The 14,397-nt window shown below is 42.8% G+C and overlaps 1 protein-coding gene across 1 annotated transcript in view; it reads left to right on the top strand.

Moving 5' to 3' along the window:
• Nucleotides 1-14,397, top strand: part of SLC22A15 (solute carrier family 22 member 15) — a 78,330-nt gene that overhangs the window by 8,716 nt on the left and 55,217 nt on the right. The window contains exon 2 of the mRNA XM_029229937.1: nucleotides 3,942-4,154. Within this exon, the coding sequence (XP_029085770.1) occupies nucleotides 3,942-4,154 (213 nt within the window). The remainder of the gene's footprint in view (nucleotides 1-3,941; nucleotides 4,155-14,397) is intronic.

Genomic DNA, 14,397 nt, shown 5'->3' with positions numbered 1-14,397 from the left:
TGAAGAATGTCTCAGGGAGACTGATCTGGTGGCATCATGTGGATAAATCAGAGTCAGGGAAGAAATGGGACTTACAGGCATCTGTTATTCAGGGCGTAATTAAATTTTTTAAACACAAGAAATAGTATCAGTAAGTCACTCCACAGATATTTATTGAATACCCACTTTGTGCTGGGCCCTGGACATTGGGTGCTGCCTTCGTGATGTGGTCACACTCATGTAATGCTTTTGATTGAGTCAATTAGATAACTGAGTGATGACAACAATGAAATCATCTTTGATCCCTCCCCCCAACTTTTTCTCTGAAAAAAGCTCTGGCCCCAAAGTTAGGTGGCTCCCAGTCTCATCCTGGCTTTGCCATTAGTGTTTTACGTTCCCTTGAACGATTCACTTAATCGCTCTGTGGCTCATCTTTCCCACTTAAAACATAAACATCGTATTTACCATGACTTCACAGCACAAGATATTGTGATGAGATAATTTATGGGAGACATTTTTGGTTTCCTGAGTATTATAAAGGCTTATAATGCTGTTAGTGTAAAATTACTTTTAAAGCATTCACTTTTGAAACTTTAAAAATTTCAATCCCCCAGTACATCTTAGTCACTTTTCTAATTATAATTACATTGAAGGGGAAAAAACAGTCCCGCCATCTGTGGCACTCGTTCTCCTTCCCTGGAGGTAGCACTAGAGAAGATAATGATTTATATGAGATGTTGTTGGTCCCACCCCGAAGGAGAATGGATGGTGGTTTCTCATTGTGGCTTTAAGAGCCATCTGCTGATGGGTGCAATTCTCTAGACAAGGCTACGTAGTGAATGTGTGCACAGAGTCACAGCAGAGGGAAGAGAGGGAGAGTGTTTGTACTCTGGGGGAAGAAGCAAGATGAGAGCTCTGTGACATTGTCGCAGATGAAGAAGGCAAACCGAGGAAAACCGCTCCATATGCCTTGTATAGGTGGTGCATCCCCTTGACTAGCTAAGGGCTAAACCATCTTTGACTTCATAGGACCATGTGACCCATGTATGTGGCTCTGGTGTAAAGTACCTAACAGTAATCTGTATACAGAGTTTAAGCATCTCCTCTTTTACCTAATCCTCATGATGTCCCTTTCACCCTTCATAGTTAGCATGTATTATAGATGCCTGCCTACTCTCTCTTTTACCTTTAGCAAAACCAGGCATGGCCATTTGTGTCAAAGACAGAAAGGCTGACACCATGTTATGGAGGCTGGCACAGCAAGGAAGAGCTGCATGTTTCCGACCCCTCTGGTGACACAAAGCCATGGCCCTGTGTATTCTGTGAGGTCCCTGTGTGTGTGTGTGTGTGTGTGTGTGTGTGTGTGTGTGTGTGTGTGTGCGCTCACATGGGGTGGGTAATGGAAACATTGTGAGGGGTAGGAAGAGAGCAGAGAAAGTGAGAAAGGAGGAAAGTGCTTATTCAACCTACTGATTGCTAAGGATAATACTGATTAGCTAGGTTTCACTGCTCCCTGCGTTATAAATAAGGGTATATATCAGCACCACCTCTTTGTTTTTTAACTTTTTTTCTGCACATTGTAGTTTCTTCCAAGAATGGTAGCCTCCACAATGAAATACACCTCAGATTAGAGGACCCTTTGGAGCATTTCCTGTTTTACACAGAACATTGCTTATTCTAGAATAATACAGATAAAAATAAGATGCATTAACATATTTTCACCAAGCACTTAGAATGGTACCTGGCATATAGTTAGCATTAGAGAAGTGTTTGCTGTTATCATTAGTATTCTGTTATGGTCATTCATTCATCCATGGACTTGTTGAATGTGTGATATCGTCTATCTAGGCCCTGAGTTATTTGCTTTGGGAGCCTAAAGGTGAATCAGACACAGATCCTGCCCTCAGAGAGGGTAGATTTCAATAGAAAAAATAAGACAAGCAGATACATATAGTGCAGTGAAGAAAATGATATGGGTTCTAAGAAAGGTCTAAATGGAACTTTTGGAGGTGAGCAGAAGCAGGAGAGGGCTTCTGAAGGGGTTGGAGGGAAGGCAAGGTGGTAGGAGGTGGCAAGGAGGAGGGGGCATCTGAGTTACATCTTGGAGGATGGGAAAGGTTCAGACATTCACAGCAGAAGAAAGTGCTTTCTAGGTGAAGTGAATGGTACGAACAAAAGCAGAAAAGAGCACGCTTAGAGAAAGAAATATAACTAGTTAGGTTTGCCAGATTGAAGGCTGTGCGTTTACTGGAACATGTGTTTTGCATCATCTCCTGAGTTCCCTTTTCCCCATTTTTTTTTTTCTTTCTTTACCCATGAATTAAATTTCAGCAGATTGTAATCAGGAAGGGCAGTTACTAAAATGGGTGCAAGTGGCTTTGTAATTATAGCTAAATGTGTAATCTACCTCTTCTTGTAATTATTAAGGTTTTCATTTTTGTAAGCTGATTGCCTCCTGTCCTGAAAACTTCCTTAATGGTATGCAAATAGGGGCCAGGAAGCAATATAAACCGAGAAACATGTTTTCCTTTGCGTTTTACAGTAAATCACACACGCAGACTGACCTGTGGCAGCTTTGTGCATCTCCAGAGGCCCACAGTCATCCGACTCACAATAGATTGGGGCTGCCTTACAGCCTTGCAGCCTTGGCAGAGAGGGGAAAAATCACATCTTGGGTTTTACATTAGCTCTCTGTTATGACACACACAACGTCATGACTTCTTTTCTCTTTCCTTGTCAGTAATTCCATCATCTACTTGTGATAAATTACTCTTCTTTTGGTGCTTTAGCTTATCCCCTTAACAGCTGAACATGCCCCTCCAGAAGGGTGTGGAAGGAGCTGGGAGTTCCCTGACAGTGGAGATAATGCTGTGGGCAGGTCTCTCCATCCTTTCATGCAGCAGTCAACTCGTCCATCCAGTGGGGGTGTTACCACATGCTGTACCGAAATCACATGCTTTGTGTTTTTTAAACACTTACTCTGTTTAAAGCTATTTTAAGACATTAAGTTCTAAGTTAATAGTATAATTTTTTTAATTAAAAATATTTTTTGAATAGCGATTGCTTCAAATAAGATTGTCTCACTATGGAACAGACTATTCCTGTGTTTTCCTAATACATTTTAAGCTTGAAACAATCATCCAAGGAGAGTTATATAAATGGATCTATAGCATTAAAATGCTGCACAGGGCTCAACAGCTTGTAAACCCAATTGTGAATCTCCAGAAAGCCCAAAACGGTCAGTGACAAATGTCGTATGTGCTCAATAAATATTCCTTGAATGAATGAATGAAATAATTTTTTCTTTAGGGGGAAACTATGTTTAGACTAAACAATGATTACTACAGCTAAAGGTTATAAAGTGGGTACCTATCCCTGGGATTTTGAATTTTTTACATCTTATAAGTTGTATACTATACTTTAGTACCTACTCAAGTGCATATAATGCTTCCCTGATTTAATAGAGCCTCTGTCCTCCCCGTGTGTGTGTGTGTGTGTGTGTGTGTGTATACAAACACAGACTTTTTTGGAAACATTTAATTATGCCACAACATGTTTTCTTGTTTAGATCGTGAATTCAAGACCAAGATACTCCTGGGCCCTGGTGACTGCTTATCTGAACTGAGGTGTAGTGGTCAGGAGAAAAGAGCTGGAATGTTAGTGTTCTAAATCAGAGCCAGTAATATCACCCCCTCCCCAACTCCCTGCCACTGCGGAACCATTTATGTGCCGTGTCCTCAGCATCAGATGTATCTCAAATGTAGAAGAAAACCCTCGGAGGAAGTAGAAGGTGCTTTACAGATGGGATTGCTGATGGCCCCGTTAGTAGTAGATCAGGAAGCTTCCTTCTGTTTTTTTCCTTTGTTTCTGAAGCGTCTCGTTTCTGTAGCTCCTACAGACATAAAAGCGAGACCTGCTCTTTCAAGGTTTGTGAGCTTACTAATTGTGTTTCCTCTTTTCAGCTCTACGTGGCCACGGAGGCCATCCTCATTGCGCTGGTCGGGGCCACACCGTCGTACCACTGGGACCTGGCGGAGCTCCTGCCGAACCAGAGCCACAGCAACCGGTCGGCTGGTGAGGACCAGGCGCTCGGGGCCTGGCTCCTGACGGCCAACGGCAGCGAGATGCACAAGCACGTGCACTTCAGCAGCAGTTTCACCTCCATCGCCTCTGAGGTAATGGCAGGAGCAGGGGACAGGCCCTTCTGACCACTGAATGAGCCCCCTGGAGCCATTGTTTGGTCTTGTTGATTTAAATCTCAGCTCACCTTCCAATCACTTTCTAGTAAATTTGAGAGTTAAAGGAGAATATCCTAGGGAAATACATTGTTCTTCCTTCTTACTGCAAATGGGAGAAGCATGAGTCCTACCAAACTAGTTATAGATGAAGTAAGACATAAACTCCAGAAGAGCCCCATTTTGATTAGAGTATCCTTTTAAAAAGTGAATTAGGGCTTCCCTGGTGGCGCAGTGGTTGAGAGTCCGCCTGCTGATGCAGGGGACGCGGGTTCGTGCCCCAGTCCGGGAGGATCCCACATGCCGCGGAACGGCTGGGCCCGTGAGCCATGACCCCTGAGCCTGTGCGTCCGGAGCCTGTGCTCCGCAATGGGAGAGGCCACAGCAGTGAGAGGCACGCGTACCACAAAAAAAAAAAAAAAAAAAAAAAAAAGTGAATTAAAACTTTCATGTCTTTTTCTTTTTCTTTTTTTTTAAAATTAATTTATTTATTCATTAATTTTTGGCTGCGTTGGGTTTTCGTTGCTGCATGCGGGCTTTCTCTAGTTGCCGCAAGCGGGGGCTACTCTTCATTGTGGTGGCTTCTCTTGCTGTGGATCACAGGTTCTAGGTGCACGGGCTTCAGTAGTTGTGGCATGCAGGCTCAGTAGTTGTGGCTCACGGGCTCTAGATTGCAGGCTCAGTAGGTGTGGCGCACGGGCTTAGTTGCTCCGTGGTGTGTGGGATCTTCCCAGACCAGGGCTTGAACCCATGTCCCCTGCATTAGCAGGCGGATTCTTAACCACTGGCCACCAGGGAAGTCCCCATGTCTTTTTCTTATATCCCCCAAAATTAACAAAGTAAAGAGAGGGAAATGTAATGGCTCATCTATAACATCCACAGTTGATGTTTAAGTCCAGTCCTGTGTGTAGACTGCATGGGGCACCTTGACTGTACAACATAAAATACAAATGGTACTGCCCAGTGTGGGCAGAAAGCCTTACCTTCAAGGGGACTTTCCTGGCCAAGAAGGTTCTGGTAAGGAGAGCACCGTCTGGGCCAGCCTGAGTTATATAAGCTGAGGGGATAGATAGTCTGGTTAAGAGAAACCCTGGGATAAGAGGTGCAGGGCCCAGGCGCAGCTGGAAAGCACAGGTCCTGGTTGTTAAAGTGTTGAAATACTGTGTGTCCTTTGCCTGCTCTCCACAAGCTATCCATTTGCACACTGACACCCTAGCCCAGTGGCATTTTCATGACAACGATCCAGTCCTGTCATCCCTCACCCAAAAACCTTCAGTGGTTCTCCCACCACACCCAGAAAACAGTGAAACCCTACGTGTTACATTCAAAGCCCTTCACCCTCCCCAGCTTGGTCCTGGGTGTACTTTCCAGCCCCATTCTACACTTCTCTCTGCCTCCCCTGCTTCCCACATGTGCCCTGAGCCCTCAGCCCATACCTGTTACCTGCGTCAGGATGGCCCCAAACACTCACCCTCGCCTCTGCCTGGTGAAATCCTAACCTACCCTCTACTGCTCACTTGACCATTACCTTCCCTGAGAAGTCTTTCCTGACCCACTCCCCAGAAGAAGTAAATACACTTTTGTTTCTGCTCCAGCAACAGTTTGTTTGCACTTATGTGACACACTGTAGTCTGTGGTTCAGCTCTATTTTTTTAAGTCCTTTGAGGTCAGGAACCATATTTTGGTCGTCTTTGTATTTCCATGGCTTTCTGGCCACCACCACAATAACTACCATCACAAGTATCACCACTACTCAGCTATAAAAATAATAAATAGCATTGTGGAATGATGACTATATGCCAGACATTGTAATATTTTACAGCCCTTATTTCATTTAATCCTCAAAATAATTTTATGAGGTAAGCATTATTTTCTGCATTTTATAGATGAAGAAATTGAGACTTCTTGAGGTCAGCTAATAAGGGCAGAGCTAGGATTTGAACCCAAATTTGTCTTAACTCAGAAGCCTATGCTCTTATTATTGTACTTTTTAGGGACCTATCCCATCTAAATTGGTACGCACATCTCTTAGTTCCTTTTTTTTTTTTTTTTTTTTTTTTTTGCTGTACGTGGGCCTCCCACTGCTGTGACCTCTCCCGTTGCAGAGCACAGGCTCCAGACACGCAGGCTCAGCGGCCATGGCTCACGGGCCCAGCCGCTTCGCGGCATGTGGGATCCTCTCGGACCAGGGCACGAACCCGTGTCCCCTGCATCGGCAGGCGGACTCTCAACCACTGCGTCACCAGGGAAGCCCTCTTAGTTCTTTTTGATAGGTTAACAAAAGCCAAAGAACTTTAAAAGTTATTTTATTTGGAAATAATTTCAAACTGACAGAAATTTCAAGAATAGTTCAAAGAATACCCTTATATCCTTTAGTTTCATCTGTTGGTAGTATTTTTCCTCACTGGTGTTACTGTCCTCCTCAATTTTTTAAAGCCATTTGAAAGTTGCACATACTGCTGTTCTTTTATACCCAAATACTTCAGTGTGTATTTCCTAAAAATAAGAACATTCTCTTACATAAACACAGTACAATTATCAACTTCAAGAAATTTGACATCGATGCTGCAGTTTTATCAGATCTACTATCCACACCCAGTTTTGCCACTTGACCCAGTAATGTCCTTGATAGCGGTGGTTTTCCCCTCTTGCACTGAATGCAGTTTAGGATCACACATTGCATATAGTCGTCATGGCTTTTTAGTATCTTTTCACCTTCAGCCTTTCTGTTTCTTTTATGATATTATACTTTTGAAGAATGTATAATCTCTCCCTTTTTAAAAATAACAGTGTTCTCCATTTTGGGTCTGTCTGGTGATTCCTCATTCAGGTTATGCACCCACAGTCAGACTAGTACACAAGTAATGTTGTGTCCTTGGAGGATCACACGGGAGACACACAATATTCATCTGCCCTTTTTGGGTGATGTTAATTTGACCATCCAGGTATTGCCTGATTTCTCCCCTGTACAGTTTTTTTTTTTACTTTTCATTTCAAGAAATAAGTAATCTGTGTGGAGTCGAGTCACTTTAAGATTATGCTAAATTACTATTCCTTATCAGAAACCCCTCCCTCCAATTTAGCATCCTTTGATGATTTTTTCATAAACCAAGCTAGACTATGATGGTTACAAAATGATGAATTCTTAACTCTAGTGCTTCCTCTACATTTGCCAGTTGGGCTTTTTTATTTTAATTTAGGTATAATTGACATATAACATTATAGTAGTTTCAGTTGTACAACGTAATGATTTGCTATTTCTATCACTGTGAAAAAATCACCATAACAAGTCTAGTTAACACTCCTCACCATACGTGGTTACAGATTTTTTTTCCTTGTGATGAGAACTTTTAAGATCTATTCTCTTTGGAACTTTCACATGTGCAATACAGTATTAACTGTGGTCACCCTGCTGTATATAACATCCCTGTGACTTATTTATTTTATAACTGGAAGTTTGTACCTTTTGACCCCCTTCACTCATTTCAGCTACTCCCTCACCTCTTGCCTCTGGCAACTACAGTCTGTTCTTTATATGTCAGAGCTTGGGTTCATTTTTTGTTGTCTTTTTAGATTTTGCTGTAAGCAACAGCCCTTTCTTCTTCCTTGTCCATCTGTCTGCCTGTCTGTCTCTATCTCTTCCTCTTCATCTCCCTCTTCTTTTCTCTCTCTCTCTCTCTCTCTCATCTCTCTATCTCTCTGTCATTAGTATGTACTAGTGGATTCCTAGTCTTTTCAATTATTTATAATTTATTACAGCTTTTAATTATTTTCGTGCTCAAATTATCCCCAATTTACCAGTGGGAACCTCTTCAAGCTGGCTCTTGTCTCCTTTTTTTTTAATTAAAGTTTTTATTTTGAGATAATTGTAGATTTACATGCAGTTGCAAGAAATAATACAGGTAAATTCTGTGAATGCTTTGCCCAGTTTTTCCCAATGGTAGCAGCTTGTAAAATCATAATATACTATCACAGCCAGGATAACGACACTGATACGGCTAAGACACAGAACATTTCCATCACCACAAGGATCTGTTACCATATATATTTATATATAGCCACACCCACTTTCCTCCCTCCCCAGCACTGTCTAATTTCCCTGGTAACCACTAATCTTTTCTCCTATACTTTAATTTCATTATTTCAAGAATATTATAAAAATGGAATCATACATGTAGCCTTTCGGGATCAGCCCTTCTTTTTTTCACTCAGCATAATTCTCTACAGACTCATCTAGGTTTAATTATATTACTTTAGTTATACAATAAGTCTTATGTACAGGTAGATTGGTTCCTCTCACTTTATTCCTTTTCAAGATTGTTTTAGTTCCTTTGGCTTTTCATATAGAATTGGTGTTAGTCCTTTAAACATTTGGGAGAATTCTCCAATAAAATCATCTGGGTCTTTAGTTTTCTTTTTTGGGGGTTTTAAAACTATGAATTCACTTTTCTCAAAAGTTATAAGACTATTTAAATGAGCTCTATTGTGTTATGAGTTGGGGCAGTTTGTGATTTTCAGAGAATTGGTCCATTTCATCGAAGTTTTCAAATTTATGTGTGTAGCGTTGTTCATTGTATTACTTTATTATCCTTTTGACGTCTGCAGAGTCTGAAATGATATCCCCTTTTATTACCTGATATTGGTGATTTGTGTCCTTTCGTATTTAGTTACTCATCTGTCCTGATAGAGTTTTGTCAATTTTACGGTTCTTTTTAAAGAACCAACGTTCTGTTTCATTGAACGATCAAGCATAATTTAGAAAACTCAAGAGGAGAAGGAAAGTCTGTTGTATTTACATTGTTCTTTCTTCCTTCCTGATATTCCAAAGTCCCTTCTTTTATGTTTTCTTTCTTTTTAGAGAACTTTCATTAGCCATTGTTTTAGGGTAGTTCTGATGGCGACAAATTCTTTTAGTTTACCTTTATCTGAGAATATCCTGGTTTCCCCTTCATCTCTTGTTTTCACTAGTTATAAAATTCTTGGTTGACAGTTCTTTTCTTTCAGCATTTAAAAACTCCTTTGCTACTTCCTTCTGGCCTTTATGATTTGTGATGAAAAATATGGTATTTGAATTTTTTTTTCCCCTATAGGGAAGGTGTCATTTCTCTCTTGCTACTTTTAAGGATTTTTCAGTCTTTAGTTTTTAAAAGTCAGATTGTGATGTTTCTTGGTATGGATTTCTTCAGGTTTATCTTACTTGGAGTTTTCTGAGCTTCTTGGATCTTCAGGTTTATATCTCCTAAATTGGGAGATACTCAGCTGTTATTTGTTCGTGTACTTTTTTTTTTTTTTTTTTTGTACTTCCCTCTTTCTCCTTTCCCTCTAGAACTCCAGTGACAAAAATGTTAATTCCTTTGTTCCAGCCCCACAGATCCCTTAAGGTTTTTTTCTTTTTTTTTTTTTCAGTCTGTTTTATCTTTGTTTTCAGATTGGGTATTTCCTGTTGTCGTATTTTCAAGTTTACTGATTCTTTCCTCTATTCTGCTGTTGAATCCATTCATTGTATCTTTTAGTTTAAAATTTTCTATTTTTTTTTATATCCTCTTTCTTTGCTGAGACTTTATCTTCGTTGAGTCTTTTTATTTTGTCATCTATTTCAAGCATGTTTACAAGCGCTTATGACGGCAGCTCTAAGAGCTTTGTCAGTTATTTCTATAATCTCTATCATCTCAGTGGCTGTCTTTTTTCATTCTACTTTGAGATTCTTCTAATTCTTGGTACGACAGATTATTTTTGTTTGAAACCTGAAGTTTGGGGGATTAGGCTAAGAGATACTGTGTCTTATTTAAGCCTTCTATTTTAGCTGGCTTTCTATGACACTGCTCTGGCACAGGAAGAAGGGAAGGGTGTTTCATTACTACCGGCAGTGAAATCCAGTCTCCCCACGTGGTCTCCACTGACCCTTGTGGTGGTGGCGGTGGTGGTACTGGGACAGGAGGGAGGGGAGCTTTGGCAGGAATGAAAATGCTGGCTCCTACTTGTCTTTCGTGACACCACCTGGGTGGGGTGGGGTGGAGCGACTCATCACTGCCTGACCAGGCGGAAGCCTCGGTTCCCCACTTAGACTTTGCTGGTGTAGACGGGGTTGGAGCCCCAGTTGGTAGGTTTATTTGTTTATTTTTTTGTGGTGGTAATTGGCCAGAATAAAGCAGTGATTGCCCAAAAGTCTTTTGTCTTGCTGGGCTGCCCCTCTCCTGGGCCTTTTGCTAGAGAGCAGACCTCACTGGGACTTCTTCTGTGGCTCCTCTTAGCATTTCTGAGTCACTGGCTTCTCCAGTACCCAGTCTGGGTGTGTGAGGTAAAGGGAAACCCAGGGAACTCACCACTGCACCATTCCTTGAGTCCCAAGGTCCTTAGCTGGTCTTCTCTCCACCCTTCAGAGTTGTCTTAATGTTTATTTTATGTATAATGTCCAGGATTTTTAGTAGTACATAGTAGGGGAAACAAGGAAAAGTGCACGCGAAAGAGTTCCCGGACCCAATTCCAACAAGCAGTTCTCGGATGCCAGCAGTATGTGCGAGAATTCAGCTCAATTCTGATACTATCTACCCAGAGATAGAATGGAATTCCGCAGGCAAAGGGCTCAGCTCCACAAGACTGCCCTCTACTTCAGATGCCAGTCGCAAACACAGGTTACAGGTGCTTCTGACCATCTGACTATAAATCAAAGTTCCTGTGACCTCCTCTTCAGGCTCAATTTGCTAGAATGGATCACAGAACTCAGGAAAAAACCGTTTACTTACTAGATTACTGGTTTATTATGAAAGGATATTAAAGGATACGGAACGACAGCCAGATGAAGAGCTGCATAGGACAGAGCATGGGGAAACAGTGCAGAGCTTCCATGCTCTCTGAGCGCCACTCTCCCCAATCTCCACGTGTACACCAGCCCAGAAGCTCTCCGAACACCCTCCATTTGGGTTTTTATGGAGGCTTCATTACATAGGCATGATTGATTAAATCATTGGCGGTTGGTGATTGATTTAAATTCCAGCCCCTCTCCTCTCCCTAGAGTTTGGGGGGAGGGATGGGGGTTGAGAGTAAAAGATCTAACCCTCTAATCACATGGTTGGTTCCCCTCGGCAACCAGCCTCCACCCTTGGGTGGGACCCAAAGTCACATTCCCTGGAGCAGTTTTCAGGAACTAAGGACAAGAGACAATTAACCCATTGCTCTTAACCTAAGCTCAGGAATTCCAAGGGTTTTGGGAGCTGTGAGCCAGAAACTATGAATGAAGACCAAATATACATGACAAATATATCTGCATTTGGTCATCTGAATGACCAAATATATATTTCTGCTATAAATCACAGTATCACAGTACGTTTGCTCCTATGTTTAGCCTAATTTTTATATTCATGTTTACTCCGTCTTCCTGGAGCTGAAAGTCCTGTGTCCTTTTGATGTGTCCATCTTTTCTTTTATTTTTTAAATTTTTTTGAGCACTTCAAAAATTTTTGACGTAACAAAATAGTCCAGGTTTATCTTGCATCTCCCTGCTCCAACTGTGGGATTAGGTATTTCTCCCAAAAGCCCTGGTTCTATTTATTGCCCCCACAGGATTTTGAAATGGGTGAGAGCCATCGGTCTGCTTTCCAGCAAATCCATTAAACACATTATAATGAAAGTGGATCTCAAACCAAATTCTGCCACATGTATAAATGAACTTATTAACTTATTAACTCAATTCTTATCCTCAAGGAAGCTCAAAATAAACTATCTTGCAGTTTTTAGAAGTCTCAGCTCTGCTCTTATAGGTGTTCTGTACACTGCTTGTATGGCAGGTCGCTACAGGAAAACCCCAGTTTTCCATAGTCAGGGTACTATGGAAAATAGTACTTCCCATCAGCTTCAAGCACACGGAAACTTCCAGAGTTCATATTGGCTCAGGACCAAGGAGGGGTTTTAACCTAGGGCATCACCCCTATAGATAGAGTACAGAACACATTGGATTATCTCAAAAATTCATGGAAAGGTAGTGAGTATCTCTAAAATATGTTGAGCTAATCTGTGTATCTTGAATGTCTTTAATTTCACTAGGGATAGCGTATGTTTTATATTCATCATTGCTAGTCAACAGGCCACTATTTTAATCAAGAATAAGCAAAGCACCCATTGTTGATAGAGACAATGATTACAGAAGCCCTTGTAGTAGCTCCCTCTGAAGAATGGGCTTTCTGAAGGGAAGGCCAGCTGACCACCAGTGGACAATGCAACCTTAATGAGAATGCTCGTAGTACCAGGGTGAAAGCTTGACCTAACATTGGTACAGAATATCCCACTGAACGTGCTTAATACTTTAAAGTAAATTAGATAACATAGCAGCACTATGCTTCAGCATCACAGACACTCAACAGAATTGAATTAAATGAATACTTAGGAAATCTGTGACTAGGAGCCCTTTTATGTTTATGTGTTTTTTGTTTTTTTTTTTTTTCGGTACGCGGGCCTCTCACCGTTGTGGCCTCTCCCGTTGCGGAGCACAGGCTCCGGACGCGCAGGCTCAGCGGCCATGGCTCACGGGCCCAGCCGCTCCGCGGCATGTGGGATCTTCCCGGACCGGGGCACTAACCCGTGTCCCCTGCATCGGCAGGCAGACTCTCAACCACTGCGCCACCAGGGAAGCCCAGGAACCCTTTTAGATATCACTGGAGGGACACAATTCTTAGCAAATGTCATTGAGCAATGACTACTTGCCCAATGCCAGAGAAACCCTTGATACAGAGAAGGAGAGTGCTGTCAGACCCTATGCTCTGGGACGGCAGGAATGGGCACCCTGGTCACCAGCTCTTCTGCTGTGCTGGTACCTGGGAGGCTCACCCTTAACACTGCTTGACTGGAGGCTGAATATGGAGGGAGGGAAGGGAGCCCTGAGGGCTACTACTCCCAGGACAAAGAGTTGGTAGATGCAGGAGAAATGGAATTAGATAGCTTCCCCAGCAAGTGCTGAAGGTCTGTAAAGCAGCTCAGAGAAAGAGGAGATAAAGGGCTAAGATGGCCCTTACCTGACCTACCTGTGATAGTAGCCTCAGGTCCCTCTTCTTATTACCACTGCGTGTGTCTGTGAGTGACTGTCCCTCCTGCAGCCTGTCTTTGTCAGACTGTAACTCTGTGTCTGCCTGCCTGCTTTCCTTCCTTCCCTCCTCCTTTTCTCCCTCCTTGTTTCCTGTATCCCTCTGTCTCTGTCATTTCGTCTTTCTGAATCTGTTTCTCTCTATCCCTAGCTCTCTCCATCTCAGTTTCTGTCTCTCTGTATTTATCCCGTTTCTTCATCTCTGCCTTTCTCTGTGTCTCTGTCTCACTGGCTGTCCCTGAATTGCCTTTCCGTCTCTTTCTCTGATGTTTCTGTCTCTGTCTCTCTGTGTATATCTCCATGTGTCTTTCTCTTTTACATTTTCTTCCCTGCCTTCTCTCCGTCTTCCTGGTTACTCGCCTGTCCTCTTTCTCATTCCCACCTATGTCGCTCCACTGAGATACATATACTTGCATATACAGTTATCCATATTGATTATACATATACCACTATAGATTTATAAATACACGATACTTCCCCCCCCCACGGTATAGAAGCACACATTATGTTCCCATGCCATCAGAAGGTCAGACAGTTCTCCACCTCCGAGGTGTGTCTCAAGGCGCAAACATCCCCTGCGCAGAAAGTGACCTTCAGTCTCCAGCAGGTGCTCCAGAGCTATGCGTGGGGGGTAGGGGGCCTGCCCAGCTGCACAGCTGGTTGATATCAATGTGCCGCTCCGTGGGATCTCCAGGGGATGTTCCGTGGAGAGTCTGGGGGTCACGGTTTAGGGTGAATTCTCTTGGAGCATCCCAGATTCTCAACCGGCTGCTCCCAGCCTGTGTGGGTTCATGCTTGCAAGGGGGGCTGTGGCCTGTCTGCCCTGGTGATGGAGGAGCACGGGTGGCATCGCTGGCTGCACAGTGGGACAGAAGTCCACAGTCCCCACAGGCTCCTCAGCTGCAACGAGACTGTTGCATACTTGGCAGAGAGTTTGTGGGTGAGATGATGAGTCTTGTAAGCGTTATTAGGTAGAGGCGCGTGAAGAGGCAGATAACCGTGACTACTTCCCAATGCCCTCTCGTGTGAGAGGCCCCCTCCCAGGGACCTTCCACGCGTGCTGCTTATTTACTCCTGCCAGCAGCCCTACCCTGTAGATTAAACAACTGA

The sequence above is a fragment of the Monodon monoceros genome, unplaced genomic scaffold, assembly GCF_005190385.1.
Source record: "Monodon monoceros isolate NGI ecotype Baffin Bay Population unplaced genomic scaffold, NGI_Narwhal_1 Super_Scaffold_18, whole genome shotgun sequence".
NCBI classification, from domain to species: Eukaryota; Metazoa; Chordata; class Mammalia; order Artiodactyla; family Monodontidae; genus Monodon; species Monodon monoceros.
This window is presented reverse-complemented; position numbering and strand designations above follow the sequence as displayed.